Here is a 26,727-nt window from a genome sequence, read left to right as displayed (position 1 = left end):
TGTCTTGCCAATACAGCAAGCAATTGGACAAACAGACCGTAGCCAATGAAATTCAATCTACCGAAGAGTGCATCAACAGAGCGCGACGGGGAAGAACACACAACCACTGTAGTCGCCACCACCAAGGAACCTCTTTCGCCGCACATTACGCCATCATGGCCTCACGCATACATGTACTGCGTTCTGACAGAAGAAACCACCCCTCGTTGCTCGCACGCAGTTCTTTCTTCAAACCACAAAGTCTTCAACAATCAGTCCACGTCCAATTACAATCACTGACACGAGCGAATGCAGCTCCATCGTCATAGTACCCGAGAAACTCATCCTCAAACTCCTGCTGTGACTCTTCCTGACCCGATGTGCAAGGATACAGCTCGTCCCACTCGGGAGTACTGGCACCGGGAAAGCAAGAAGATTTGTGCTCTTCTTCCTCAGAGACATCGCTGACAGTCGCGGTCTGAGGTACAGTATTCGTAGAGACATTATCAATCTCGTCCCCCAAGGTCGACCAATCCAGCCAGTCATCATCATCGTCATGAATTTCGTCTTTCTGGATCATCTCAGGAGTTTCGTTGCAGTCGCGGCACCAACAATTCTCCACATGACCCATTGCCAGGAACGCGTCCAGACCACAAGGAGTACGAGGACGGCTGATGGGTAGTTGGACCTGCTCTGGTCTGAACAGATCCTGTTCACTGCTGAAGTGGTCGACAGACTTCTTCATTTCATCGCTAATCTCAGGTCGAGCCTTGATGATGGCTTGGTCGAGTGTACAGAGGGAACCAGCTTCCAGCATATGCAACGATGGCGAGGACGGAGTGTATCTTGGGGCAGTGGCAGTCAACTCGTAGCTAGGCGTGATCGATCGTGGCGTGGCAAAGAATACTGCAGGGTACAGCACGGATTCGACTGTGTCGTGATCCGCAACACTGTGGTATCCACCAGTCTCGTTCGCGTGGCCAGTGAGACTATTGAGGTGGACGTATGGGATCTCCTTGCTATCAAGCTCTGGCATGCTCGGCTGTGCGGTGGCCTCGTAGATGGGCACGCCGCCCGAGTCTTCCGAGCTCTCCCAGGTTGATCTGAGGTTATCAGCCCTGCACTCATCATCTTTGATTCGCTCTGCGGTAAGGATGCCATCTTCGCTCAGGATTCGCCACAAGTTGGCGGCAGATGCAATTCCAGAGGCTGACTGCTCCAGCACGTGTTCGACGCTCTTCTCGGGCTGTACAGACTCGGTGTCGAGGCTCGACTCCGTGTTGACGTTCCGAGCAGGGCATGATGGAGATGGCCTGTTGTCAGGATTGGTCCATGTTTCAGGTACAGGAGGGTATGTTACAGCCTCTTCTGTGCGATAAAGCTTGCAACTTGTGGGCGGAAGCCTGACAATCGGACTGGAGACAGACGTGGTCAGAGTAGGAAAGAAGCGAGACTGCTTCTTCAGCACTGTCCCCACTTTGGCACGATTCTGCTGCACCGAGTCAAACTTTCGTGGCTCCATGGGCTCGGGAAGACCTGATAGATCGGTGAAGCGTGGCACTTCTCCATTCCAGCCCGCTCCAGTGGCCATCAATGCTGGGATGTAAGGACACCACCTTGGAACGGTCGAAAGCGTAGAAGGCGATGTCAGTGGCAGGTGTGGCTTTCCAGGCGCGATGCATGGAAACTCGCCAAAGTCAAAATTGCCAAAGTCGAGCAGAGGTAGCTGCGGTAGCAGTGGTGGCGGTGATGGCTGTGGTGGTGTCGGTGGGGATTCGGCCCAGGACGGCCACGGGAAAGTGATGTTGACCTTGAGTGGGTCGGGCGATGTATTGATCGCTGGTACAGGAGGAAGTCTGTGGGTGGTCAAGGCCTGGTCAATGCCTCTGGACAGCTGCTCGTCCAACAATTGAGCCGCGAACTTCCGCCTGTTGCGCCTCAGGTCACGTCGCTTCTTGGCTTCTCGAGTCCCTCTGTTGTGCCTTGAGCGGCGATTGTGAGCGGATGCAGCGTACTCGCGATCGCGAGGCAGAGTTGGTGGTGGGATGGCCAAGGCAGAGAATCGATTGTCTGCAGTTCATCAGCGATGTTCCGAATGCCGAACTTGGTAGCGTGGAACCCACTGGAAGGCAGCCTAGGACGATGCATGCTCAGATCGAGCGTTCCGTCCACATCGCCAAAGCCAGAAAACGGGCAGTCGAAAAGACCATTGTAGTGAAAGGTAACGTCCTGACGAGCCTGCCGGCGTCGTCTTAGGTTGGAATTGTGAAAGGGCGGCGTGCTCGAGCCAGACAAGTCGGGGAACATGTCTGTGGAGGTGCTCTGTTGTGCTGTAGGGATAGTGATCGCAGCCTAGAATCAATGAGGTTCGCGGAGCGTGCAGTCAGTCTAAGGTGCTTAGGAAGAATAGGAAGAGGTAGGGAAGATGTCCGAAAAAGAGGAGGGCGACGGGAGGATGGATTGAAAGTGGAAGAGCAGCAGGGACAGACAGACAGACAGTCCCGCTCGAGACTGCGGTCGAAGGAGCATCCCGCGCGAAGATGGAAGAACGAAGGCAGACAGGTAAGGCGAGGCAGGTATGAACATGTAGGCAGGTCAGGTAGGCAGGTCAGGTCTGGTCAGGTCAGGTCTGGCTGGATGGCTTCATGTCGTTCTTACTCTCAACCAAAGTCAAGTCTACAGCAGATTCTGAAGGTTCAATCGCTGGCAGTGTCCATACAGTCATGTCAAGTAGGTAGGTATACCTAATCTAGGTAGGTAGAAGACATGCTGCCACCATGTCCCATTGATAGAGGAGGAGACATGTTGACTGAGAGAGGGAGAGAGACATCAGGCGAGTGGAAGTAGGAGGAGGAGGAGGAGGAAGAGGGGGAGGAAGAGGAGGAGGTGGTGGTCAGAGAAAATAGTAGATGAAGTCCCCGCGAATGCGATGATCCCATAGACAACCCCTGGAGTCCGGGAGAAGCCAGTTGTACCTCCAGTCGCGTCAACTTACACTTTCAATCTACTCCCACTGCAACTCCAACTGTTGCCATTCATTGTTACCCCATCCATTGCCCATTACCCCCTCTCCCCTCACAACAGCAGCAGCCGCAATGGCCGTCAAAAACAAGTACTCGGTGCTTCTCCCCACCTTCAATGAGCGCAAGAACCTGCCCATCATCGTCTGGCTGCTGAACAAGACCTTTACGGAAAAGTATGCCGGCACACATGCCTACAATTTGCTGTCACATACACTGAACACTAACCATCACCCAACAGCTCCCTCGACTGGGAAGTCATCATCATCGACGACGGCTCTCCCGACGGAACCCAAGATGTCGCCAAACAGCTCATCTCCGCCTACAACACCAAATCCCAACAACGCATCGTCCTCAAGACCCGCACGGGCAAACTCGGTCTGGGAACCGCCTACGTCCATGGCCTCCAATTCGCCCAAGGAAACTTTGTCATCATCATGGACGCAGACTTCTCCCACCACCCCAAATTCCTTCCCCAGATGATCCAAAAGCAAAAAGAGGGCGACTGGGATATTGTCACGGGCACACGATATGCCGGCGACGGAGGAGTGTTTGGATGGGATTTGAAGAGAAAGATGGTCAGTCGCGGAGCGAATTTGTTCGCGGATACCGTGTTGCGACCGGGAGTGAGTGATTTGACGGGCAGTTTCCGATTGTACAAGAAAGCGGTGCTGCAAGAGGTCATCAACAGGACCGAATCCAAGGGTTACACTTTCCAGATGGAGATGATGGTCCGCGCAAAAGGGATGGGATTCCGTGTTGCGGAGGTCCCCATCAGTTTTGTGGATCGCGTCTATGGAGAGTCCAAGTTGGGAGGAGAGGAAATTGTCGAATATCTCAAAGGGGTGTTGAGTCTATGGGTCAAAGTCTAGGTCCTGTCTGTCCAGGCCATCTGCATGGGATGGGAGAAGAGAAGAATTGGGGAACTTGTTGATCATTATCATTACAGCGTGGCGTTTGGGGAAAGGTGGATGGATGGATGGATATATGCACCTCAGTACCTCAGTGAGTAGTAGTAGTAATAGTAGTGAAGTACGGATACTATCTACTACACTATACTTACACACCAGAGGTGAGGGAGCAAGCCCAAATCAAAAGTAGACCTTCAAACAGCAGCAGCAGCTAGGCTTCGTGTATACAAATGAAAATTCTACCAGGTATTATATTATATCATTCTACTCATTTCACGACAAAAGCATCAGGTAGATAAGGTACAGGTACAGGTACCTCAGATGTACATATGCGTAAGGTATCTAGATATACATCTACATCTACATGTATGCATAGGTACCTACCTTATGCACTCCCTAGGAGGTATGAAATAGGAGGTAGGAGGTATATGTACCTTACTTTAATAGGAGGTACCTTATGCAAGGAACACAAGTACGTATCCTACTCCCCGTCCACACCTACGCATCCCTTTCCCACTCTTACTCTACTTTATCACTTCATCACTTCATCACTTCATCACTTCATCACTTCATCACCTACCTACCTACCTACCTATCTAACTCTTATAACCGCTTCCAACTCATTTCTTTTAATTTCTTTCATTTTCATTTTCATTGTCAACTCCTCCGGGCACATCGCGACCTCTCTTTTTCCTCTCCTTTTCCTTACAAACTTGATCGAGAAAGTAGGTAGGTACAGGTAGGTAGGTAGAGAGAGAGGGCGACATGAACGATGGGATTGTAGGGTTTGGCGGACAAACACGAGATGAAATGGGCCAAAGACGGGAAAGGGCAGGGCAGGGCAGGACAGGGCAGAGCAATAGAGCAGAGCACAAGAGATAAAAAGAGGAAACTTTTCAAGTGAAGCATGAGGGTGGCAATTGGTGCACTACCTTAAGCCGGGCCCACTACTTGCTTTTGTGTCTTCATGGACAAGCTCACGCTTGCCGATGCCCTCGCAGGCATCTGGCCACAGTCCTCGCCCTCTCTCACACAGACAGGCCTCTTCTCTCGCTCGCCCGTTCCCTCCCTCTCTCTCGCACTCTCGCACTTTCGCGCTCTCGTGTCATCAGTCTCAGTTGTGAGCTCTTTTGTGAGCTCGCGTGCGCGCCAATGCTGGCTGTCTGTTGCCAGCGCATAGCGCATAATAGTCTAAATTTCGACTTAAACCCCAGTCCAGAAGTAGTCGTGGCAGCTGGATAAGCAGCTCCAGGTTGGTATGTCGAATAGGACGCCGTGTAACACCTCGCCATGCATGTCTAAAGCAAAAAAAGACGAAAAAAGTAATGCCATCTGTCGAGCCGTCATCTGTCAACTGGAATCCAAGAACGGACCAGTATGACTGATGAACGGCGGGGGGTATCGACCAGATGAATCGAGGTTGGCATCAAACCTCTGGTGTAAGTAGTAGTGTTGGTACAGGAAGACCATAATACTGGTACAGGATGCCGGTGGGTGAGTAATTAGGTCTTGCGGAAGTCCGAGAGCACAGGGTAGATGAGTTCAAAAGCCTGGTAAATCTCTTCGCGAACCTTGGCTCCGGTCAGGACGATTTTGCCCGAGACGAAGATGAGAAGAACAATCTTCGGCTTCATCATGCGGTAGATCAGACCAGGGAAGAGTTCGGGCTCGTACGATGAGAACATGTGGTGACGGCTAGCAAGACCCTCCAAGCGGATAGGGAACTTGATATCGCAAGAGCCGACAATGTTCTGGATCTTAAAGTCCGTGAATTTCCTGATGAGGCGTGTTAGCGAAGCGCATCAGCAGATGAGCTGTCCCAAGGTACCTACGCGTTGAAACCGAGCTTCTGGATGATGCGCGCATACTTGCGACTGGCAAGCTTGCTATCATCTTCCGACTTTGCACCTGTCACGACCATCTTGCCGGAAGCGAAGATGAGTGCCGTGGTCTTAGGTTCGCGAATGCGCATGATGACGGCAGCGAAACGCTTAGGATTGTACTCGGCGTTACGTGCCTGGCACATGTGAGCTCACGTGTGCACATGAGGCGTAGACTACATGGAGTACTTACATGGAGCGCAATCGTCTTCAGATCCAAGCGGCAGTCCAAGTTCACTGTAGCAACAATATTCTGCAGAGTTGGGACGATACCACTGACACCCGTATTCGCTTGTCCTGGCGTGGCAGCTGGCGTAGCGGGAGTCACCCCATTGCCTTGCGCAACGACCTGTTGTTGCCCGTTCGTTCCGTTCTTGCTCGTTTGGCCAGCGTCGGACGATGGAGGGGTCAGGTGGCCGTTGGCACCAGGGAAGGAGAGCGACGAGGGAGCAGTGAACTGCTTGGCCTCGGCGGCAGTGCTCGGGTGGGTCATGTACGCTTGTGACTCCATGTTTGCGTCGCGGAGTGCGCCCACTGAAGTATCAGGTCGTGCAGTTGGGATGATGGACGTCGCAAGTGCGACGCGCTCGTGGATGGTCGGTGGGTGGGTGGTGGTGGTGGTGGTGAGGTCGCAGCGGTGATGCGCTAGCGGTGCAGTGCGGCGGTTCAGATCAGAGCAGACTAGTCAAAGTGTCTGAGCTGATGCGCTCGCGGCGGTGAGGTGGATTAAGTCGCGAGGTGCCTGCCAGCAGATCCTCGTCGTAACTGGAAATGTTGGTGGTGAGGTCGAAGTTGGTGGAGAAGAAAAGTCGTTTGGGTAGACCAGGCTTGGCACTTTACTTCTGCGCTCCAATGAGACGAGCGCAACTTCCAAAGAGTGAATGGCCCGACGACGACGACGACGACGACGATGACGCGACGACGCAACGGCAAGAACTAAGAAAAGTGAGTCTTTGCGACTTGTCTGCAGTTCGGTAGTTGGTATTCAGTACGGCTGCTATGGAGATGAAGCACGGCGACGGGATGAGGTTGAGGAGATAGCCGTGTCGTCGGACTTTTGTGCGGAGGAGAGCCGGAGCACTTTTTTTGGTGGGGGGGGGAAGCTGTTCTTAAGTACTTTTCCGCTGCTGCCTGACAGGAGGGACCCACGTGACCAAATCAGACTAGCTCCGAATAGAAACTTTTTTTCAGGAGAAGAAGGCGCGCGCGCGCGCTGGGGCCGCATTCGTCCTCTTTTCCAAGTCTTTTGGTGACGTCGCCCACGCAATTGTTCTTCTCCATTCCAACGCATTCCATCAACATGTACCACTGACCATACTGCAATACAGCGCGCGCGCACGCATCTCTTCGAGTGCAGGATTGCTGAAGCGAGGTTTGTGCGGTGATAGCTGATTCATGGTATTGCTGCGCCGCGTGAATGTGCATCGGGCGGCATAAGATAAGCTTCCTGGGGCGGTTTTGCACGCCTTCCCAGTCAGTGGAGGAGTGGCCACGGTGGCCACCTCGCCTTTTTGTTGGTAGCCCGGCCGCTACACGTATGACTCACGCATCTTGGTGTACCTTACTCTCGCCGCGCATCATCACCACCACCACATGCAGTCTGTGAGTCCACCACCAAGCGCGCAAACGACTGACGAACAGTCGCCGTTGGGTCTGCACGTACGACAGGCAGCCGGCATATGCATGCATCCTATTCTCGTCCGGGGGCGTCAAGAGCGAATAATAATGAGAAAAGCACGCGACAAACACGTCGCGCGACGTATCAGTTATGGGATGTGCTTGTGTGGCTGTTTGTGCGTCGGCGCCACTACCTAGTACTTTTGCGGCCAACCGCGCGTCGTTATGCATAGTTCGACTGTGCTACATTGCTGGGCCGACTCCGCGAGCCGGATTTCTGCCTTACGGAACAGGGCCCCATCCCTATCCCTTGCGTAAGGTAATTTGTGCACCTCTCAGGCCTCAGCTGCTGCGTTACTGTACCTACCTACATGTACCTACACCACAGTACCTACATACCTCCACAAAAAAAAATGTGTCGTTATCGCCGGTGTCGTTCCATGAACATCCATTGTCGCGATGATGGAGAATGACAGCTATTGTGGAGACGTGCGGTTGCGCTATCAGATGCTGGTAGAGGTACGGCATGCATCAGCGCACTTCTCGCTTCTCATTCGTCACACTCTTTTTGTGAGTTGACGTCGGGCACACGCGGCACCAAAGACTTGCAAAATGGTTGAGCGACGCGACGACCTCGATTTGGTGTATGAATGTCCTGCTGGGAGGTATCTATATCCAACAAACCTCGTAACAACAGGACAAGCAAAGGCTAGCTAGCTGCTATAAGCCCGCACGCCGAGAAGAAAAAAAAACTTGAAAAGTCCTCGCAGACCCAGTTACCCAGTTGTGTCTGGAGGCGAGTCGCAAGGGCGGGATTTGAGCCGCTTTTTCTCTCTCCCTCTCTCTCTCTAAATCATGTACCCAAGGCACACCTTACCTCACCTTACCTCACCTTACCTTACCTATACCTTACCTCACCCTACCTATGCCACCTATAGAAGCAAGAAACAAGAAACATCCCCAAAAAACCGCTTCACCCAAACAGCAACTCGACGCGGTCGACGCGGTCGCGGTCGTTGGGGGGAGCCGACAAACCGAGTTCTAAAGGTTCTGTGGTTCCTCCCAAGTACCTGGGTTCGCTTTTCAAAAAAAAAATACGATGCACGATTCTACCTACCTACCTGTAGGTACGGTACCTTCTACCAGGTAAAATTGTATCTGCTTTCTCCTCCGATCTCGTTGCTAGATCGATGCAGCGATGCATTTAAGCCTTTTTCTTCTTTCTTTGGCTCTAGGTAGGTACTTGCTTCCTACCCAACCTCCAACCTCCAACCTCCGACTCTGACTCTGTAAGCCGTACGTAGGAGGTACAGTGCATTCGGTAGGTACACATAACAATAACAGGTAAGGTAAGGTAAAATCGTGATGTGACGACTGACTACCTATACTGACTAGAGGTAAGGTACTTTTTGTACCTCACCAAAGTTACAGGTAGGTACATGTAGATTTCTAGGTAGTCAGACCACAAACCTCTTTACCAAAAGTCAATGATGTACCGGTAACAGTAACGAAGTGTCTTCTATAGCAGTCACCTCTACCTAGGCACGGTAGGTACATGTACCTTATTTCTTCGATCTATACCTACCGTACCTTACCTGATGTTTTTACCTCCTACCTATCTCTTGCTATAGAGCACCTTCCCTATCTATGGTACAAAAGAGTACTTTCTTTACAATTTAGAACCTTCCTTCCATGTCATCAAGAGCCTTCCTTACAATAAAGCGAGCGAGCAGCATTAGGTGCGCACTCGACAATGGATGTTGCGGAGTGTTCAGATGGTAAGGAGGTAAGCTCAGGTAAGTACATGTAGGTAAGGTAGAGTTGCACAAATTCATCATCATCAAATTCATCATCAAATTCATCATCATCATATATTCCAGGTTCGTACCAATTCTAACCTCTAATAGCTACCTGTACCTATACCTGTACCTATACCTGTACCTGTTCGTAAAATATCATCAAACAACAACAATCCTCAAAAAACAAGAAGAACAAACCTTCCTCTACCTTATCCTTTCATCCCGTCATCCCGTCATCAAAATCATCAACATCATCATCATCCAGACATCTAACAAACCCCATCCGGAATCGTAAAATCATCCGTATAAACCCCACCAGGAGCCGCAGCATTCTCACCCAAACCACGTTTAGCAAAAGCCGTCCAAATATCACACAGATTGCTTCCACTCGTCAACGCCTGATCCGCGTCCAAAATGGCATCTCTCGCCTGCAGAAACGTGGGGTTGCAAGGTTGCAAAGCCAAAGCGTCCAAAACGAGCTTCATGGTCAAATATTTTCCATCCGTGGGGACTCCATTGGCGTCCAAGGAGGGAGTGAGAGCGTCCGTGTTGCCGTGAGTGTCAATGAGGTTCCAGTACATTTCGTACAACATGGTGGACCAGACTGTGCCGAATTGGTGGACAGCTGACAATGAGTTGAGGGATGAGTAGGTGTAGGGGTTGGTTTGCATGCTGGTCGAGTAGACATAGGCTCGAATTCCACCGGCGTCATTGATGGCATAATCTCCAATCGGGTAGTTTGTGCTTCTGGTATCACTGCCCGTGGATCGAACGGCAGTGGCGTAGAAGTCCGACCAGCCTTCTCCCATGCCTCCGGCCTGCAAGGTGGAGAGACATCGACTGTTGGCTGGTCCGCCCGTCATGCGGATGGTAAGACCGTGGGTGTATTCGTGAATGACGATGCCGGCGTCGAAGGAACTGTCTCTGTTGGGGGTGGTGTAGTCAAAGCGATACATACGCATTCTGCCCATTTGGCCATCGGGAGGCGCCGCGAAGTTGGCGTTGTTGACACCCGAGCCATCTTGAGTGTTGAGGATCACGGAGTCATCGCCGACCCCTCCACGCCCGAAATTGTCCGTCTGGAAGTTTCCGGCTGCCTCAGTAAAGCCGAGGACGTACAGCATATCGCGGAAGTAGTTGGAGGTGTAGAAGAGTTGGATCGTGGACGCATCAATGTACTCTGCAGGTTCGAGGCTCTCGGAAAACTCGGCAAGGTATTCGTTGTTACTCCCGCCTTGAGGACGTGGCTCGTCGAGGTAGCTGGCATCTCCGTCCGTGTTGGGCTGAGCAATGGCGTTGTTGCCCCGAGTCTCTTGGTACGTGCTGGTATCATCTTGATGCCAGCCCTGTGGACTGCCTCTCAAATCGCGCGGATCCACTTCAATTGTTCGCGTGTTGTCTCTCGGGTCATTCTGCGGCCATGCAAAGACTTGGTACGATTCGGCATCAGAGACGTAATCGGTGATTGCTAGGACGTTATTCTCGTTCTCGGCATCCACATATGTAGTGAGCCAGGAGTCCTTGACGTCTGTTTCCAGGCGCCAAGCAGAGACGAGTTCGCCTGCTGCATTGCGATAGTAGACAAGTTGACCATCTGGCGGCGACTCAACTACATCACCCAAGCCTTGGACAGTGAATGATCTGGCAGTCTCCTGCACTACAATATCGGCTGCTGCAGGCTCGATGGGGAGTGCAAGAACACCAACAACTGTCTCAAGCAATGGCTGTGGCTCGAGAACTGTAGCTGGAGCTGGAGCCGCCTCGGGCAGGGGACCAGTGTAAAACGAGTCTCCGTATGAGAAGATGGTACCGTCAGAGCGAACCTGTAATGGTAATCAGTAAAAGCAGGAGAATATGACAGTCCCGGACGCATACGTTGACATTGAAATCCGCGTCGTCGATGTCCAAACCGTTGAGAGTCTGCTTGAAGTAGACGTGCGTGATGCCATTGCTGCTGGTATGTGCATCATCGACCCTGCGGAACGTGGCCTCTGGATGAACACTTCGGAGGTGGCTCTCTGCAGCTTCAATTGGGCTTCTTGCCCGAGCAGAGTCGAGGCCAACGACGGGTTCTTTGTCTCCAGCAACGTACACGGCTCGTTGCTGAGGTCTGAAACGCTCCAGAGCATCGGTCGTCTGACGCCTAGACAGTGGGTGGGTGTGAGCTTCCGAAGCTGCGAGGCCGTTGTAAGGAAGAGCAAGTGATCCAAGGACCATGCCCGACAGGGCTGCGACGTGTGAGTTCCGCATGCTGTAGAAAGGTCTCAAATGGAAGAGTGTCTGAGTGAAAGTGTTTGTGACCTACCAGGCACCTAATGGTCACTTCTTTTATATGTATGTATGTCCTCTCCTGAGTTGAAAGATATGCGGACCATCAGCCGCGTTGGGTATGATCAACTTGGCATGCTCGCGGCACACTGTCTCTCAATTCCACGGAATACGATGTTGGATGCGTGATTGAGATAGCAGAAGGTCGCCACCGAAATGCTGCTAGTATAGAGTTAGAAGTTCCGATACTGTCTGGAGCCGCCATGTGTGTATATTCTGCTTGGCAATGTCCTAGCGTGGACGCTCGAAGGTGACTGATGCCGCTTGAGATGCACAGACTAAGGGAGGTGGATGGACAGGCGATTGATAACAAAGTGTGTGTGGCATCGACTTGTGCCTTTGCACGTGAAGTCGATAAACAATAGTCCAGTGGGATGTGGAAGGCGAGCGAAACACTAGGCCGACTCGGGCAGGCCCCAAGCCCAGGTTGACCTTGGCACTATACCAAGAATTCCAAGACGGATATCGCGCCAGACCGTGAGTAGCTTCCGAGAAGTCGTCACACTAACCGATCACCTTCCCCTCTCTTGCTCGCACCGAAGAGGTGTCGTCTCGAGTGCTTCGGACACGGCCGATGGCGACTGGACAAATATATCAGCATTTGCGACAAAGTAATAAAGCTCGTGTGGGCAAATACGAGATTGTTCGGCTGATAACGAGCTGGCAGTGTACCTGTATGTACTACTTTGCAGCGACCTAGACCGGTGTGATCAGTTCTGTAGCTGCTTCCTTTCTATATATACCTTACTCACGCTGCCGGGGATGGGCAGGGCTCACGCGCCATCCTGAATGAGCGAAGCTTATTTTTCTGTCCACCATGCCTTGTGCTAACTTAGCAATCATGGTAGCCATCACGCAAAGGTTGTGAACTCCTCATCAGCACTTCCCGACACGCGTCTGTGTGCAAACTGTTCTCTCAGTCAAGTCCGTTCAACACGGACTCCGCAGCGCCATACGCAGTGCGCTCGGCCTGTTCTTCTACCTTCTTGCGACGAAACTCTTCGAGATACTCTTGTGCCTGGTTGCCCGAAATCTCGTTGAAGTTGCTCGCACTCGAGCTCTTCTTTCTCCTGGAACTGCCTTTTGCTGCACCCAGGCTTGGGAATGCCTCTTGGTCCGCAACGTCAAGCTGCTTATTAGGCTGCGACAGAGGCAGACCGTTCTTTCGTTGCTGAGAATTGTCTCGCTTGCCGTTCTTGCGCCGCGTAGACGCGGAGCCATGACGAGGGTCTTTCTGATCCGCTACATCTCCCTCGTCCTCGCGTACGATCTTGTTTACGCCTAAAATCTCCATGTCGCGTTTCTCAACTTCTATCATTTCTTCGTCGTCCTCAAGCAACTTATCGAACAGGTCGCCCTCTGGGGAGGGGGGACCCTGAGCTCCATTCAGCTGGTCATTCTGTGCCACAGCATTGAGGATGCGGTATGCGCGGCGGAACTCGTCTCGAATCGCAACAATTCCGTTATGCGTCACAGTCCTAGCAACGTTATGGCTGTGCTCGAATGGATCCTCGATGCAGAACAGGTAACGGTGTTGAATCCTCTTGCCTTCACCTTCCTCTGTTGTGGCTTTGACCCATCCCTTTGCACCTTTGGTGAGTACTCCGCCCGGTGTACGCAACGATAAAACTTGTTGTGTCCAGCGGAATTGAGGGCCATTGCCCATTGAAGAGTAGTATTGAAACAAGCCCGCCAGCAGAGAGCCAATGGAATCACTGTTTGCACTCATTTGTCCGTTGCGCAGTGCAGATTCAATCTCATTCTCGTTGCGCCAGAAATCGACAACCCAGCCATCAACTTCCATTCTTGTGCGACCAGGCGGAGTGCAATGAGTATGCGGGCGCCATTGCATTTGGAGGTTTGGCAGAACCGGCGGTCGAACCACGTTGATCAAGTAGTGGAGTACCATAAGCACATAGCCATAGCTAGAAAGCGTGCCGGAGTAGGAGCTGTTGATCTTGCGCTGTTTCGCCCATGACTTCATGAATAAGACGATAGGTCGGACACGAGGATCACACTTCGAGTAGCAGCGCAGCATCTGTGTGTTGTGAAGACCTAATGGGTTGGAGAAGTTGATGTCGCATTGTATTCCAATGCCGTCTTTTGGAAAGTCAAGTGGGCCTGCCTTGCGTTCTCGCGTCCATGACTTCTGCTGATCGCGCCGGGCTTGTACAGGATGTGAGTTGTTGTGTATGTCGACTTCGTCAACCGATTTTGCCCCATGCGTTACACCATCCACACTTGCGACTTGAACCGGCGCGGACAGTTCTCCGTGCAAGGCTGTCGTCGTCGGGACAGTAACATGAGCTGCAGGCGATGCAGTAGGCTCTGGACCCGGCTGGGGGATGGAGACTATGCCGTCTTCGCCCTGCACGAGGGCATTTTCACCAACTTGAGTATCGTCTTCTTTGTACAAGTGAGGGTACTTCTGCTCGTGCGGAAGAGAATCCCACTTCTCGCGCTCCTCACGAAGCTTGTCCAGTAGACTGCCACCTGGACTCTGGCAGATCTTGATAATCGGTACTCGAGTGCGCGTAAGGAGGCGAGCGCCGAAGCCCGCTCGCAGGAGTTCCTTCTCGAGCGATCTGGGCAAGCCATCTTCGAGCATTGAAAAGATAGCGTCTGCTGGGCCTTGATCCTGCACAACAATCACGAGGTCCATATCAGATCCTGCGCTCGCAAAGCCTGATTGGAAGCTACCAAAGCATTCCAATGACACCTTGGGAAGGTTAGGATTGGATGCGCACACCTGCTGGCACACCTTTTGAAGAGCAAGCCGTAGTTCGTCCTTTTCGTCGCGTTCGGACTGACTCATCTCGACGTTGGGAACTTGAGTTGCAACCAGATGATCGAGATACTCGGCTTGTTTTTGGTGCGCAGTATTGCTGTTGACAAAATTTAATTGAGCATAACGTGCATTGGGATCGTACAAATTGCGTGCTCCTGCTTGCGATCGCGCTTGACCTTGTGCGGCGCCACCACGCTGGAAAGCATCTGGGTCCAGCTGAATCTGTTGATTTCGCTGTTGACGAGGCATGCCACGTCCACGACCATTGCCGCGCTGGGTGGTAGGTGGCCCTGCGTATGCACCTCTGTTCTGGCGCAAGTTTGGTGGCAGTGCGGCGGGAGGTGCTAGGAGAGGCTGAGGTTGAGGGTATGTGTGTGGTCCAGCATGTCTAGCATGTGGTGGTATAAATCCAGGGGGCGCCATAGGAGGACTGGGAGCAGCCATATGAGGCGCGAACATTGAAAGCCCAGTAGTTGGAGGTGGCAATCCTTGATTTAGCGGCGAGCTAGGACTAGCGGGACCGCAGCCATTCATCGAGCGTTGGTGGTGAAAGGTGCCATTGATGTGTGAGCCTGGAGATGGTGGTTGTTGGCCATAGCCAGGCGCAGAAGGAGGCAGGCGCACTCGTGGTCGTGCATCGACAGCTCCATCGTCGGGAACCGACCCATTGAACAGGATCATCCTGCGAATCTTGTCTTCCAAACCCACACTTGCGCCATCTTTCGGACTAGTAGCGCCGTTCATGGTGCTGGAGATGACTGGTGCGACCGGATGGTCGTGATCGCGAGCCTGGGAGGTCAATTTGACAAACAGTTGACGAAAGCAACCAAGTGCGGCTTGTCCTGCAACGACAGCGCGCCGAAGTGAATCGCATCAAACACACGCTGTAGACAAAGCGGTCCTGAATTGAAGGACCTTCTCAAGGAAAACCATGGAGCGTAGAAGTGAAGTGAAGTGCGATGAAATGAAATGGGCTGGCCGAGCAACAAGCAAAGGAAGACATGGAAGTCAACAGAGCTGCACTAGCGCATCTTGGCGTGGCTCTTTCGTTGCGGGCCCGGGCCCGGGCCGCCGCACGAGCCAGCCCTGGCCCGCCGCTTCTGACGTGCCGCCGCACGTTCGCCAACACCACGAACAAAGGACAATGAGAAGCTGCAACAATAGCCTACACACACTGTTCATTGACTCCGCATTCTTGACTAAATCAGCATCTCCCAACTCCTCAATTGCAACCTCTTTCCATCATCCATTCCATCTCTCCCTCAGCGCTCCTCCCAAGCCGCGACACCAGAGCCCGTCACCAGCGCATGAGTCGCGTCGCAGGACAGAGCATCCGGGAGTCGCTACATACCTACCTGACCTTACCGTTCCTCACACACCTTCACGCCCACACCGCCGCACACGCCCACGATGAGCAACTCGCCTGCGCAGCCGCCATCGGGGCCCAACTCGGTCACGCCCACGGCCGGCGGTCCTGTGGCTCCCATTGTGCGCAAGCGACCCGCCGTCAACATCTTTAACACTTCATCCAAGAAGAAACCGATCAAGAAACCAGCTGCAGTCGGAAAGCGACCTACGCCTGCGCCCGCAACAAAGACATCACAGAGCTCTAATGGGCAACAGCAGCCCACCCAGGGCACCACGCACAATATGCCTCAATCGGCTGCGCCGAGCAATGAGCCAGACCCGAGCACATACAGCGAATTTCCCATTGTGATTACGAAGAGCCAACTCAGTAAAGGGCTGCGGTACCACGCGATGAAATTGCAGAGTCGGGCGGGTGACGATGGTCAGCCGATCGAAGTAAACCCCTACGATCAGCAGCAGTTTCCACGACCAGCTCGCTTACATCGTCGATTTGCACGAGATCGGATGGCATCTTTAGAGCCGACAGAAGCCGTATCTGGCCCCGACGACAAGGAGCGCGAGCAGATGAACGCACGCCGTGCTGAGCGCCAAGCTGAGCGCGAAGAGAATCAGAAGCTGATTGCCCCGACTGGAGGTGAATCAAACAAGCCACAACAGAAGAAGAAGATGCAGAAAAAGGTTGAGGAGGGTAGAGATGAGAGCAACCCTATTCGCCAAAAGCGCTCGCAGCTTCGCTACGAAGAAGCGCGGCCATGGCATCTTGAGGATTACGAGGCCAAGAACGTCTGGGTGGGGAGTTACGAAGAAGCGCTCTCTGCGCGGAGTATTATGCTCGTCGTTAGTAATGAAGGGACGTTCGAGATGGTTCCTATCGAGAAGTGGTACAGGTTCCAGCAGACGAACAAAGTCAATGTAATGACATCGGACGAGGTGGAGAAATTCATGTTGTTGAAGCATGCACCTGGGCGATGGGCCCTCGGAACTCACAAGGCTGGCGAGCAGCAGCGCGCAGATGATCGGCATTCACGAGTCGCGGCCCTCAGAGCTTCTCGTGACGACGATGATGATCGAAAGCGAGATTCCACTGGGGATTTCGATGCCGATCGAGACATGCTGGATCTTGATGTCAAGGACGAGTTCCAGGACGATGACGAGGGCATGCTATTTCAGGGCGAAGATGGTGAGGATGGCGACGAGATTGAGCGCCGCATCTATTTGGAAATGCGTGACGCAGGATTGGGTGGCACGGGGGTGAAGAACGAAGATCAGGATGTGGAAGCAGAACATCATCGCGAGCAGCTGGAACGATTGGAAGAGAAGAAGAAACAGAAGAAGCTGCGAAAGCAGCTCAGGAAAAGAGAGCACCAGGGCCAGTACAGCGATGATTCTGATAGTGACCCTTACGCAGAGTCGAGTGATTCCATGGACTCCGAGGAGGAAGCTGAAGAGGAGCGCAAGAAAGCTGAAGAGGCCAAGAAAGCCGAAGAAGCTAAGAAGACCATTTCGAACGGCGATAAGTCCGGTACATCTACAAAGGCAACCAATGCTCCTACTGGAAGACCGGAGCAGCGCGATCCCTCGCGACTCGGTGCGAGTTTGAAACGACCTGGCTCGCCCGACGCCTCAGACCTTAGTGGCAACGAGTCAAGTCGGAAGAAGGTCAAGAGCATCAACGGACGTCCAGTATCCGCAACGCCAAGTGTCGCACGAGGAGCTTCTTCCACTAATGTGCCCAAGACGAAGGCTTCACGAGCTGGTGGTTCAGGCTCCGGTAGCGACACCGACACCTCTCGCACGGGTCGTGTCAAGCTCAAATTGAAGAACAGCCCAACTGGCTCACCTGCAGCCGCTACTCCGAACGGCTCACGGCCTGGCTCTCCTACTGCTAGTGGCACCGCGACGCCAATCGGTGGCACATCCTTCCCGACACTGGAGGAGGTCCGCGCTGCAATTCCTGCTGCTGGTATAGCCATGAAAGCCTTGGTGGCCAAGTTCAAGAGCAGGGTCGGAACTCGAACTGCCGAATTCATCCAGCTTGTTAAGAAAGCAGGCCAGCTTTCCAAGGACCCAGCAAAGGTTGGCCTGATCGAGCTCAAGCCTGGCGTTTAGAAGGCGCACGCACCAATGCCGACATTAGACGAAATTCGTGCTGCAATTCCTGCTGCCGGCATACCCATGAAGGCGTTGGTAGGCATGTTTTCGAGCCGGGTTGGCCGCCGGACTGTCGAGTTCATTCGGCTTGTCCAGAAAGTAGGCCAGCTTTTTAAGCGTGGACAGGTCGGGCTCAGGCCTAGCCCTAATTTGGCGCAGCACCACATCTTACACGGGCCGGCGCTACATTCTTGGGTCATGCCAAATATCCAGGACTGATTGGGCGTGGACTGAGCTGATATACAGACGGATCTGTTTAATTCTCACTTCGAGTGAGGTCCGCATTCACCAGACGTATAAGAATGAGCACACTATGATGACGCAGTGTTTCCATGCTTCTTAGGCATTGATTGCATTCACTAGCATATCCTATCAGATAGTGAAGTACAAGCTCTGGCGTAGAGGTGCTCAGCATGTATCGAACTATGCAAATGCCCCAGAAAAGACGCAGCAGAGGATATCAGATACGAAACATGTAGAGCCGAGTGCATTCTCGTGGACGAAGTAATACCACTGACGTGGTGGTATATGCTACTTATGTGGAAATTGTCCTGGTCAGCATCGAGGCCTCACTGTCGTTGATCCTGACTTATAGGTGTAAGTAGACCATCCACTCGAAGCGTAGATTGCTACATACGAGAAAGAATCATGATACACATCAATGTCATCCAGTTTCTCCTGGGCTGCATGAATTGGCTGTACTCCGGCTCTCTACAGGTATCTTTTATGCACTTACCAAGCACTGTACTGACTAGGTCTAGTGTAAGCGAACGGCAGTGGTGTTTCAGATAGAACATGTCTGCTCAACGCGTTGGTAGCTGAATGGTTTGTAAGAGGATGAACACGAACAATAGGTGGCTTGCAGCACGACGCAGACGGAGGTTGCTATTCTGAACTCCGAAAACAAGGATGTCCGCTACTTGCACGTTCCGCGAGGATGTGGACGAATAGTCTGCTCGCCTTGGTATGCTTGACGCTGCTTGGAGAAGACTTGTTCGCGTGGCTGATTATATCCTCTCTATCTCTCCTCGACAATTCATAAGAGACTGGAGAAGCGACTAAAGACTCCCACCAACGACGGAAGTATTGGAATCTCACAAGTACATACTTACACAACGGCGAGCGCTCCAGAACACATCCGAACGACTCCAGCTTGCCAAGATGCGGACTCTTCAACAGCACAGACAAGCTACACAACGAAGGATTTTTGACAAGACTTGGGGACCTGCAAGCAACCCCAGCAGCCTCGTGTTCGACCACGTTCCTGTTCCTGAGGCTCTCTAAGTCAGCATGCTCCTGCAGCTAGAGTGACGAGTATGTATGCCACCAAAGTCTCGCAAGACTCGACGCGCAGTGAACACGACAGATCCCAAAATTCCGATCCGCCGTGTTATCGAAGCCGCGAACGGACGTTGTCGTCAGCTCTCGAGCGCATGTTCCAAGTCGCACTGGAGAGGGAGACACAGCATCGTATTACGGAAGCTGCTAACCACGACTTCGATGCGAACTGGGGATCCTTTTGATGTCTCGTTTTCAGGATCTCTGAGACAGTCGTCGGCACTTTACGATGACTCTCTGTTGTGCTTGTGCTCTCCTATCATGACTGGGCACTCCAGAATACAACTACTACGTACGTACATGAGTCGCTGGAACCCAAGGAATCGTTCGGCGAAGAATCTACTACTGCTCTCCGAGAGAATTGATTCATGCGGCATAGGAGCACGACAATAGAACTACCCAGGTAGCCTCGTGGGGACCCGAGCGCCGGAACATAGCAGAAAATGCGACCCCTGCTATAACATTCCCGGCCGACAGCATCTGCAACTAGTGATGTAGGTCCTTGATGGCACACCTATGAGACTGGACGTATACGAAGCAATAGTTCTTGAACGGATTAGTAGGTTCGAGGAAGAGAAGAGTGCTAGGAGATACATTAGCAGCATCGACGCCGCAATATATCTATCTAGTGTTTATTTAATCCTGACATGACATCGTTCCATTGACCATCGATCGCATCAAAATCCAACAACAAAATACCACACAACACGTCCTATATCAATCTACAAAATGTCGACCCTTCACCACCTCCTCACAGCCCTCCTCGCCCTATGCGCAGTAACCCAAGCCTCTCCATTCTACCCCCACGACCAACAACAAAATCAAAATCAACAAAACCACCCCCGCGCCATCCAACAAGAATACATCTACACAACCATAACCCCCCTCCCTCTCCTCTCATCCACCACCACCAACTCCTCCTCCTCCACCAACAACATCACCTGCCCAACAACGCCCGTCTCCGCACGCTCCGGCTGTCCCTGGGGCTGCATCGCGGCACCCTGCGCAGGCCTGATAGGAATTGCAACGACAAAATTCACGTGTGAGATGAAGAATACTCTTCCGCCGAGAACGTCGTGGACGAGTGTGGAAGCGACGAGTACGTGTGAGGTGGGGAGTGAGGTGACGACTTTCACGTTGTGGGGGGGTCAGAGGGTGTTGGGGTGTAAGGAGATGACGGAGATGGGGGGAGGTGAAGTAAGGTAATGGGGACTTGAAGGGGGGAGGTTTTGTGGAAATGTTGATGCTAGCTGAGGGGCAAAGTTCATACATTTATCGATGTCCGGTCTAATAGAATGTGTACCTATGTAAAAGCAAAAGAGATGTTGCTGAGAGAACGAGCAAGAGTTTTATATTCGGTCGAATACGTACATACTTTTACCAATCGTCGTCCTAATCTGTCAGATGGAGTCAAAATTCTCTCTCGTATAATGCTCTGCTTTGCTCTGCTCTGCTTCTTTAACTTGCTTACATGGACTTGCCTGCATGCCCACTACCAAACCAACAAGAACCAAAATGCCAAGCCCGAGAGTGAAACAAGAGAAATCAAAACAGGTTTTAAACTCACGAATTTCAACAGGTAAATACTTATCGGTATCCGATGCTGCTGTTGCCCTGGAATGCCTTGTCCTCAAGCAGATTAAAAAACAACAACGACAACAATAAAAAAACTTGGCTGTCTCTATTGCTCCTTCCAAAAAGAAAAACGCCGAATCTCGCTATCCATGCGGATATACCTTCCTTCCTTTACAGCAGTGATGTGTTCCCAAGAGAGAAAAAATCGTGGACTCCCAAGCTGCTTACTCCCGTTGCTGCGTGTCTGCATTCGTTTCATAGCTGCTGCTGCTGCTCTCACTTTGCACATCATATGCCTGCTCTCTCATTGACCCGTTGGTTTAGCAGCAGTTCTTGCCCAGTCCACCTGCAGCGCTCTGTTGGCCTCCCACGCTAACACCCTGCTGGTTTCCTTGCTGTGGTTGTTGCGTGTCGACAATACGTTTCTTGATATCGCCTGCCAAGCTGTAGAAAGCCTTGTCGACGTTGATGTTGCTCTTTGCTGATACTTCCATGAATGGTATGCCCAGCTCGTCTGCAAGGGCTTGTCCTTGTTCAGTGGAAACGGCACGTTTCTCTTCCCAATCGCATTTGTTGCCTATCAGGATCTTGTTGACGCCTTCAGTCGCATGCTGCTCGACGTTGGAGAACCACGTTCGAATGTCTAGGTAGAAGAATATAGTATTAGTACACCGCCCTGCGCTCTCGTCTCCCGCGAATGAGTGCGAAGGATGGAGGTGGTACATACTATTGAAACTGCGTTCATCTGTAACATCGTACACCAGCAAGATACCCATGGCGCCTCTGTAATATGCAGTCGTGATTGTCCTGAAGCGTTCCTGGCCCGCAGTATCCCATATTTGCAGCTTCACTCTCTTTCCGTCCAACTCGATCGTTCGAATCTTGAAGTCGATACCGATGGTGGTAATGAACGACGGCGTAAAGGAGTCTTCAGAGAAGCGCAGTAGGCAGCAGGACTTGCCTACGCCCGAGTCGCCGATGAGAAGTAGTTTGATCTGTTGCGATCATCACGGTCAGCTTATGCGCCACTGCTTCTCCTTGCCCACACTGCCTGCCTGGTGCTTCACCAGTGGAGAGATGAGAGGCATGGCGTCCGTCAACTAGCCACCGCCCGTATGACCATCTCATGCTCTCCAGTTGCAGGTCCTCTCGCAGTACTCAAGGGGCAATCGCGCGCAGGGCTGGGCTCAACGTACTAGGAAATCATAATTCCGAGTGCCAGCCATGATGAGCACAGCGTATCGTAAGGTGTCGTGCAAGCGTGCGTCGCCTCGTAAGCCCGGAAGATGTCTAGTTTCCTTTGTCTAAGAGACAAGACCCTGTGATGGTTCTTGAAGCGCCGAGCCACGGGTCACAAAGGGCGGAAGCTGCTTGCGCTCGTGGTTCTGACGCGGCGGTTGTCGAGACGTGCGGCGGGGACGGCGGAGAGTGGAATGGCGAACGTGAGATATTCAGCGCGAGATTGGTATTTCCGGTAGGGCAGGGAGGTTCGTGCACTATTGCAACTTGTGACGGTGCTGGCTGCAACCACGGGGTCGGGCTATGATGTGATCCTTGTAACTAGCGCCAAGTGAACATCGCACGTGCAAGATCTGAGCCACAAAAGTGTCAGCGTCGACCTCATAGGAAAGTATGTAGCGGATATGAGGAGAAGTGGACTATATGTGAGCAGTTTCGGCGGCACTATGATTCTACGTAGCTGTCCTTCGCAGCGACCACAAGCGAGGCTGAAGTCGGCATTCTGTTGCCTGCCAACTGAACCAAGCTGATCTCGGCGTACTGTACCGGCATCACCGCAAGACAGTCACAATGTATTCCTCACAAATGACCGCAGCCAAGATCTCGGAAGCTGAGGAGTACAAGTACTTCCGTGGTACTTCGGCGCCGCACATGCTTCTCAAGTGGAAGCATTCATGGCCCGAGCCTCGTCACCACGCCTCTTCTATCATTACTTCAACCACCTCATATAAGCCCACCTGACCCTCCCTAAAACAGCCTTTTGCCTCTGCACTCCCTTCCTCACATCGCAAAGCTCCTCCGCCTCCTCAGAAAACTCTCTATAGATCTGCCACGGCATGACTTTCACGGCAGCTTGACGGAGCACATGAATCTCACACAACAACAGCCCTTGATCCTTATATGGCAACTCTCCCTCGTACGTAGGACTCGCAGACGTCAGAATCCTGTCAATATTTCTTAGTTGCCTGAGCATCACTCCATGCTTCCTCTCAGCCTTCGTGCCTCGCTTCTCTGTGAAAGACGTTCGAACCCAACGAGAGACAGCGTACGCTACGAGCAGACCTGGAGTGAGGGAGATGAATCCAATCAGAAGCTCTTGTGACTTGAGAAGAGAATCAATGCCGCCCATGGCGATTTCAACGTCGACTTTGGTTTTTTGAACCTGGATCAGTAGTGCTCGGATCAAGTTTCCCGTGATAGCTCCTCTGAGCGGGCTGGAGAGGTCTTTCTCGTAAGCTTTGAGGACAGGCGTCAAGTCTCCCTCACGGACTTTGGCTCGAATGCTGGAGATTTCAGCTTCTGTTAGTGGTGCACCGGTCTCAGTTGCTGTAGCGGGTACGTCAATGGCGAAGTCGACGACCATACGTTCGAGACTATCGCGGTCGCCTTCGAGGGAGCGTTTAGACACGATGCTGATCTCGCTGCCTTCGTCATGTCGTATCGTGCGAATTACATTCCGAGTCGGCTCGACAACCCAATTCTGCCAGAAATCAACAACAGTCGCCCCGAGATTTTGGATCCACTGCAGTATCTCCGCTTGCCGGTTGACCAGTATGCGAAGGACTGTAGTCGAGGATAGAATGCTGGCCGTGATGGGTAACCAATAGCGAACCAGACGAGACGGCTTGCCATGCTGCTGCTTGAGTGCGTTTATTGATTCCGCGTACTCTCCCATACCAAGCGTAAGCACTCTGGACAGCCTCTCAGCAACAGCCTGTGGTGCTACTACGTCGTCGGAGTCGGCAGTGTACAGAGGATCGTCATTCGTGAGAGCCGCAATGGCGTCGAAGAACTTGGCAATGGGTGTCTCCAGATCGTTGACTTTGGCAAGTACAGCTTCCATCAACGCAACGTTCCTCGAAACCGATGCCTTGGTTTTGTGGTGTACGTCCTGCTTAGCAGGGCTCGCTGCCCCATCTGCGTGACCACTCTCATTTGCCAGCCCTTCTCCCAGCAAGATTCCCAAAGCATTCGCATTTCTCAGTCTGACCTTCTTCAACGCACTCTGTTTTGCCCTCACTTCTGACCTGATCCTAGTGACAGGCGACAGAATCTGTTTATGCACCTCTTTGACGCTTTTTTCCTGGACTACCTGCCTCACAAGTCCATAGAATTGCTTCCACTGTTCCGTCGCAGAGTCCTTCACGTCCTTTCCCGCACCTGCAATTCCAAAACCTTTCTGTTCTGCTCTTTCTTTCGCGTCAGCCCAAACAGCGCTACCGAACGCCCACAATCGCAGTGGTGAAACTTGTATGCTGTACAAGGCTGTGTATCTCTGACTACCGAGCACTTCGTCCCAGTACCATACATCATCACTCAGTCGAACTGCCTCGTCGAGTATAGAACTGAGAACGTGTCCGTATACTTGCGTCGAAGCCTTTGAAACAAGCAGCCATTCGAGCTCCTGCTCAAAGAATTCTTTCTCCTGTCCATCTATGGCAGCACCTCCTTCTCCCAGGGATATCGCTGCCTGTGTTTGCGGCTGGGGACTCAAAGCAGAAAGCAGTGCTTGGATCTGGGATGGCTTGAGCAGAGCACGACTTGTACTGTCCGCGCTGCCAGGTGAGAGACCTCGAATTGCCGTTTGCAGAGCTGCAACTCGCTTGCTCGGTAAACTCGCTGGGACATCTCGAGACGGTTGTGATGGTGAAAAGTCATCGTCGGTCGACTGGATCGCTGGTAGACTATCACTCACACGTGTTGCTGAGTCTAGATTGGCGAGTTGTAAGCGATCGAAATGCGCATCGATCCGGCGGACCTGGTCGAGGACGAAGGACATGATGGCTGCTCCTTGTTCGTGGTGGCTGGGTATCACCGCATTGCCTAACCAACTACATGTACTGAGTCACGGAGTGTACAAGCTCCAAGAGCGGCAATGTTATAAAGTAAACGTGGGTGCCGTGCCTTATACATGTACCCAAGGTAAGAACGCGTCGCTGTTGACTCTGGAAAAAGTGACGTAGCACGAGAAAGCTTCCGATTTGTCGGACAGGTGAGCTCGTTCCAAGTGAACCCATGATCATGCCTGAGGCTCGATACTATGGCTACGGTTGACCTAGAGTACTGGCGACTCTACAGTCCACTGTTGTGTGTTTACTGAAAAAATTCTGTCCCTCGGGCCAGCCAAACGGCGGACCCGGCACCTGAACTCCCGCTAAACGAGGTACCCAATGCCCAATATCATCACAAACTTGATCTTGAATCGAGACAAACATTACAATCACTGCGCCTTGTGAGACTTCATCTTCGCCACGCGCTTCTCTCTGCGCCTCTTTGCAGCTTCCGGGCCACTTTCAGTGTCGAGAAGCAAGTCCCACCATCTGAAAGAGCTCGAGTAGTTGCCAATAAACTTCTCGTGATGCGTATCGTGGTGGTCGGCGCCAGCCCAGAATGGCAAAAAGTGGTGCAGACTCCATGGGAACTCATATCCAGAGTGAGCGTCAATGGCTTGGAACAGGCGAAGCAAGATCCAGAGGTACATGGTCAAAATGTGAAGATCCTGGGTGAAAGCGCACCACAGAATTGGCGAGCCAACCGTTCCCAGCCCGAGAACCATGACCTCGATTGGCGAAGCATATTCTGCAGCAAGACCGAAAGGAGCAGAGTATTGGTGATGGATCTTGTGAATGTTTTTGTACAACGGTCCCCAATGCATTGCGCGATGTGTCCAGTAGTGCCATGTATCCTCGAGCACGAAAAAGATTGCGATTTGGTATGCCATTGTCCATAGCGAGGGGAACGGAACCGTCGTCGAAAGACCGAACCACTGAGCCATTGGGTGGAAGAGCCAGATTTGAGGTAGCTCGACCGTAAAATGGCTCAAAAGCACGAGCATCGCACAGTCCCACTGCTCCTTTGCCGAAGGAATCTTGTTCTGCGCCTGCTGTCAGTATCCATTGTTGTATAATCTATCCCTAGCTCATTCCACATACGTGCTGAATCTTGTACCGATTGAAGTATGGTATCCGATCAATAATGATCCAAGGCAGACTACGCCCGAAGTACACCGTCTCGTGCATGACAAAGCTCATGATGCCCGTCGCGAGAACATCGTTACCCATGAAGGCATACCACGCGGCCCACAACTTCTCAAAGTAGTTCAACCCAACATTGTATTTTGAAATCTCGTCAAACTCGTGCCAGTAGGTATTCGTCGTGTGCGGCAGCATGGCATCGGCGATGGTCTTGGTCGTGACATTATTACTGTGCCGCGAGAACATTAGTACGACAGTAGAAGCACTGCGGTGTGGCAACACCAAGAGTCAGCCAGCCAACAAACTTCTTTGTTGACAGGCGAATCTGACGCAGGAACGATCTCCAGATCCTCAGGGGGGCGAAGCCAGGCACGGCACTTACAAGCTCGAAAAGTAATCCATCCCAAACGTCGTCGACATGGTCGCTTGCAGTCCGACAGCAGTGAATGTCAGTGTGCCAGTGCAGCAGTCGTAGCAGAGTGTATCTGGTAGGAAGAGAGGGGAGGAATGTTATGTGTGCCCCCAAGGAGAACTCTTTAAGGTTAGGTTCGCAGGCTCGCAGCAGACTCCCGCCATTATCGTATGACTTTCGCCCATTGTTAATTCAAGGGACCACTTAGCGCCATCCACCGTCCCACACGGCTGTTCCCTCATGCGTCGTAGAACTCTCTCCAATGTCAAAATCGCAGCCTTGCCTTGCCACGAGTACGACACTGTGACGCTTTTCTTCGTTAAGTACATGTAGCCCATCAGCAATGGT

The 26,727-nt window shown here is 52.3% G+C and overlaps 9 protein-coding genes across 9 annotated transcripts; 2 read left to right on the top strand and 7 right to left on the bottom strand.

The window, feature by feature from the left end:
- Positions 1 to 7: 7 nt before the first annotated feature.
- Positions 8 to 1,622, bottom strand: SEPMUDRAFT_150421 (uncharacterized protein). The gene has a single exon (XM_016906164.1). It carries the CDS (start codon positions 1,568 to 1,570, stop codon positions 245 to 247), a length of 1,326 nt encoding a protein of 441 aa, XP_016759630.1. The 5' UTR covers positions 1,571 to 1,622; the 3' UTR covers positions 8 to 244.
- A 1,433-nt stretch (positions 1,623 to 3,055) lies between these two features.
- On the top strand, positions 3,056 to 4,153 carry SEPMUDRAFT_69210 (glycosyltransferase family 2 protein). Its single transcript, XM_016909855.1, has 2 exons — positions 3,056 to 3,175; positions 3,241 to 4,153. Exons 1-2 carry the CDS (start codon positions 3,075 to 3,077, stop codon positions 3,869 to 3,871), a joined length of 732 nt encoding a protein of 243 aa, XP_016759629.1. The 5' UTR covers positions 3,056 to 3,074; the 3' UTR covers positions 3,872 to 4,153.
- Positions 4,154 to 4,699: 546 nt separating this feature from the next.
- Positions 4,700 to 6,855, bottom strand: SEPMUDRAFT_150420 (transcription initiation factor TFIID, TATA binding protein). Its single transcript, XM_016906163.1, has 3 exons — positions 5,984 to 6,855; positions 5,743 to 5,927; positions 4,700 to 5,686 (listed from the first exon to the last, which is right to left on the bottom strand). Exons 1-3 carry the CDS (start codon positions 6,299 to 6,301, stop codon positions 5,413 to 5,415), a joined length of 777 nt encoding a protein of 258 aa, XP_016759628.1. The 5' UTR covers positions 6,302 to 6,855; the 3' UTR covers positions 4,700 to 5,412.
- A 2,393-nt stretch (positions 6,856 to 9,248) lies between these two features.
- Positions 9,249 to 14,451, bottom strand: SEPMUDRAFT_150419 (PAP/OAS1 substrate-binding domain-containing protein). Its single transcript, XM_016906162.1, has 4 exons — positions 12,287 to 14,451; positions 11,512 to 12,230; positions 11,082 to 11,434; positions 9,249 to 11,029 (listed from the first exon to the last, which is right to left on the bottom strand). The coding sequence occupies exon 1, from the start codon at positions 14,347 to 14,349 to the stop codon at positions 12,451 to 12,453; it is 1,899 nt and encodes a 632-aa protein (XP_016759626.1). The 5' UTR covers positions 14,350 to 14,451; the 3' UTR covers positions 9,249 to 11,029; positions 11,082 to 11,434; positions 11,512 to 12,230; positions 12,287 to 12,450.
- Positions 9,476 to 11,423, bottom strand: SEPMUDRAFT_48048 (Peptidase_M36-domain-containing protein; the record flags this gene model as incomplete). The annotated part of the gene is made up of 2 exons (XM_016909051.1): positions 9,476 to 11,029; positions 11,082 to 11,423. The coding sequence occupies 2 exons, from the start codon at positions 11,421 to 11,423 to the stop codon at positions 9,476 to 9,478; spliced, it is 1,896 nt and encodes a 631-aa protein (XP_016759627.1).
- Positions 14,452 to 15,602: 1,151 nt separating the features above from the next.
- SEPMUDRAFT_150418 (Rap30/74 interaction domain-containing protein) lies at positions 15,603 to 18,489 on the top strand. Its single transcript, XM_016906161.1, has one exon. It carries the CDS (start codon positions 15,733 to 15,735, stop codon positions 17,797 to 17,799), a length of 2,067 nt encoding a protein of 688 aa, XP_016759625.1. The 5' UTR covers positions 15,603 to 15,732; the 3' UTR covers positions 17,800 to 18,489.
- Positions 18,490 to 20,588: 2,099 nt separating this feature from the next.
- On the bottom strand, positions 20,589 to 22,260 carry SEPMUDRAFT_150417 (GTP-binding protein SAS1). The gene is made up of 3 exons (XM_016906160.1): positions 21,951 to 22,260; positions 21,482 to 21,749; positions 20,589 to 21,397 (listed from the first exon to the last, which is right to left on the bottom strand). The coding sequence occupies exons 1-3, from the start codon at positions 21,978 to 21,980 to the stop codon at positions 21,075 to 21,077; spliced, it is 621 nt and encodes a 206-aa protein (XP_016759624.1). The 5' UTR covers positions 21,981 to 22,260; the 3' UTR covers positions 20,589 to 21,074.
- A 161-nt stretch (positions 22,261 to 22,421) lies between these two features.
- Positions 22,422 to 24,922, bottom strand: SEPMUDRAFT_150416 (NCA2-domain-containing protein). Its single transcript, XM_016906159.1, has one exon. The coding sequence runs from the start codon at positions 24,770 to 24,772 to the stop codon at positions 22,703 to 22,705; it is 2,070 nt and encodes a 689-aa protein (XP_016759623.1). The 5' UTR covers positions 24,773 to 24,922; the 3' UTR covers positions 22,422 to 22,702.
- Positions 24,923 to 24,959: 37 nt separating this feature from the next.
- On the bottom strand, positions 24,960 to 26,449 carry SEPMUDRAFT_150415 (Sterol_desat-domain-containing protein). Its single transcript, XM_016906158.1, has 3 exons — positions 26,350 to 26,449; positions 25,926 to 26,196; positions 24,960 to 25,867 (listed from the first exon to the last, which is right to left on the bottom strand). The coding sequence occupies exons 1-3, from the start codon at positions 26,385 to 26,387 to the stop codon at positions 25,214 to 25,216; spliced, it is 963 nt and encodes a 320-aa protein (XP_016759622.1). The 5' UTR covers positions 26,388 to 26,449; the 3' UTR covers positions 24,960 to 25,213.
- Positions 26,450 to 26,727: the final 278 nt, after the last annotated feature.

The sequence above is a fragment of the Sphaerulina musiva genome (assembly GCF_000320565.1).
Source record: "Sphaerulina musiva SO2202 unplaced genomic scaffold SEPMUscaffold_7, whole genome shotgun sequence".
NCBI classification, from domain to species: Eukaryota; Fungi; Ascomycota; class Dothideomycetes; order Mycosphaerellales; family Mycosphaerellaceae; genus Sphaerulina; species Sphaerulina musiva.
The sequence above is the reverse complement of the archived record's forward strand: the minus strand, read 5'-3'. Positions and strand labels throughout refer to the sequence as shown.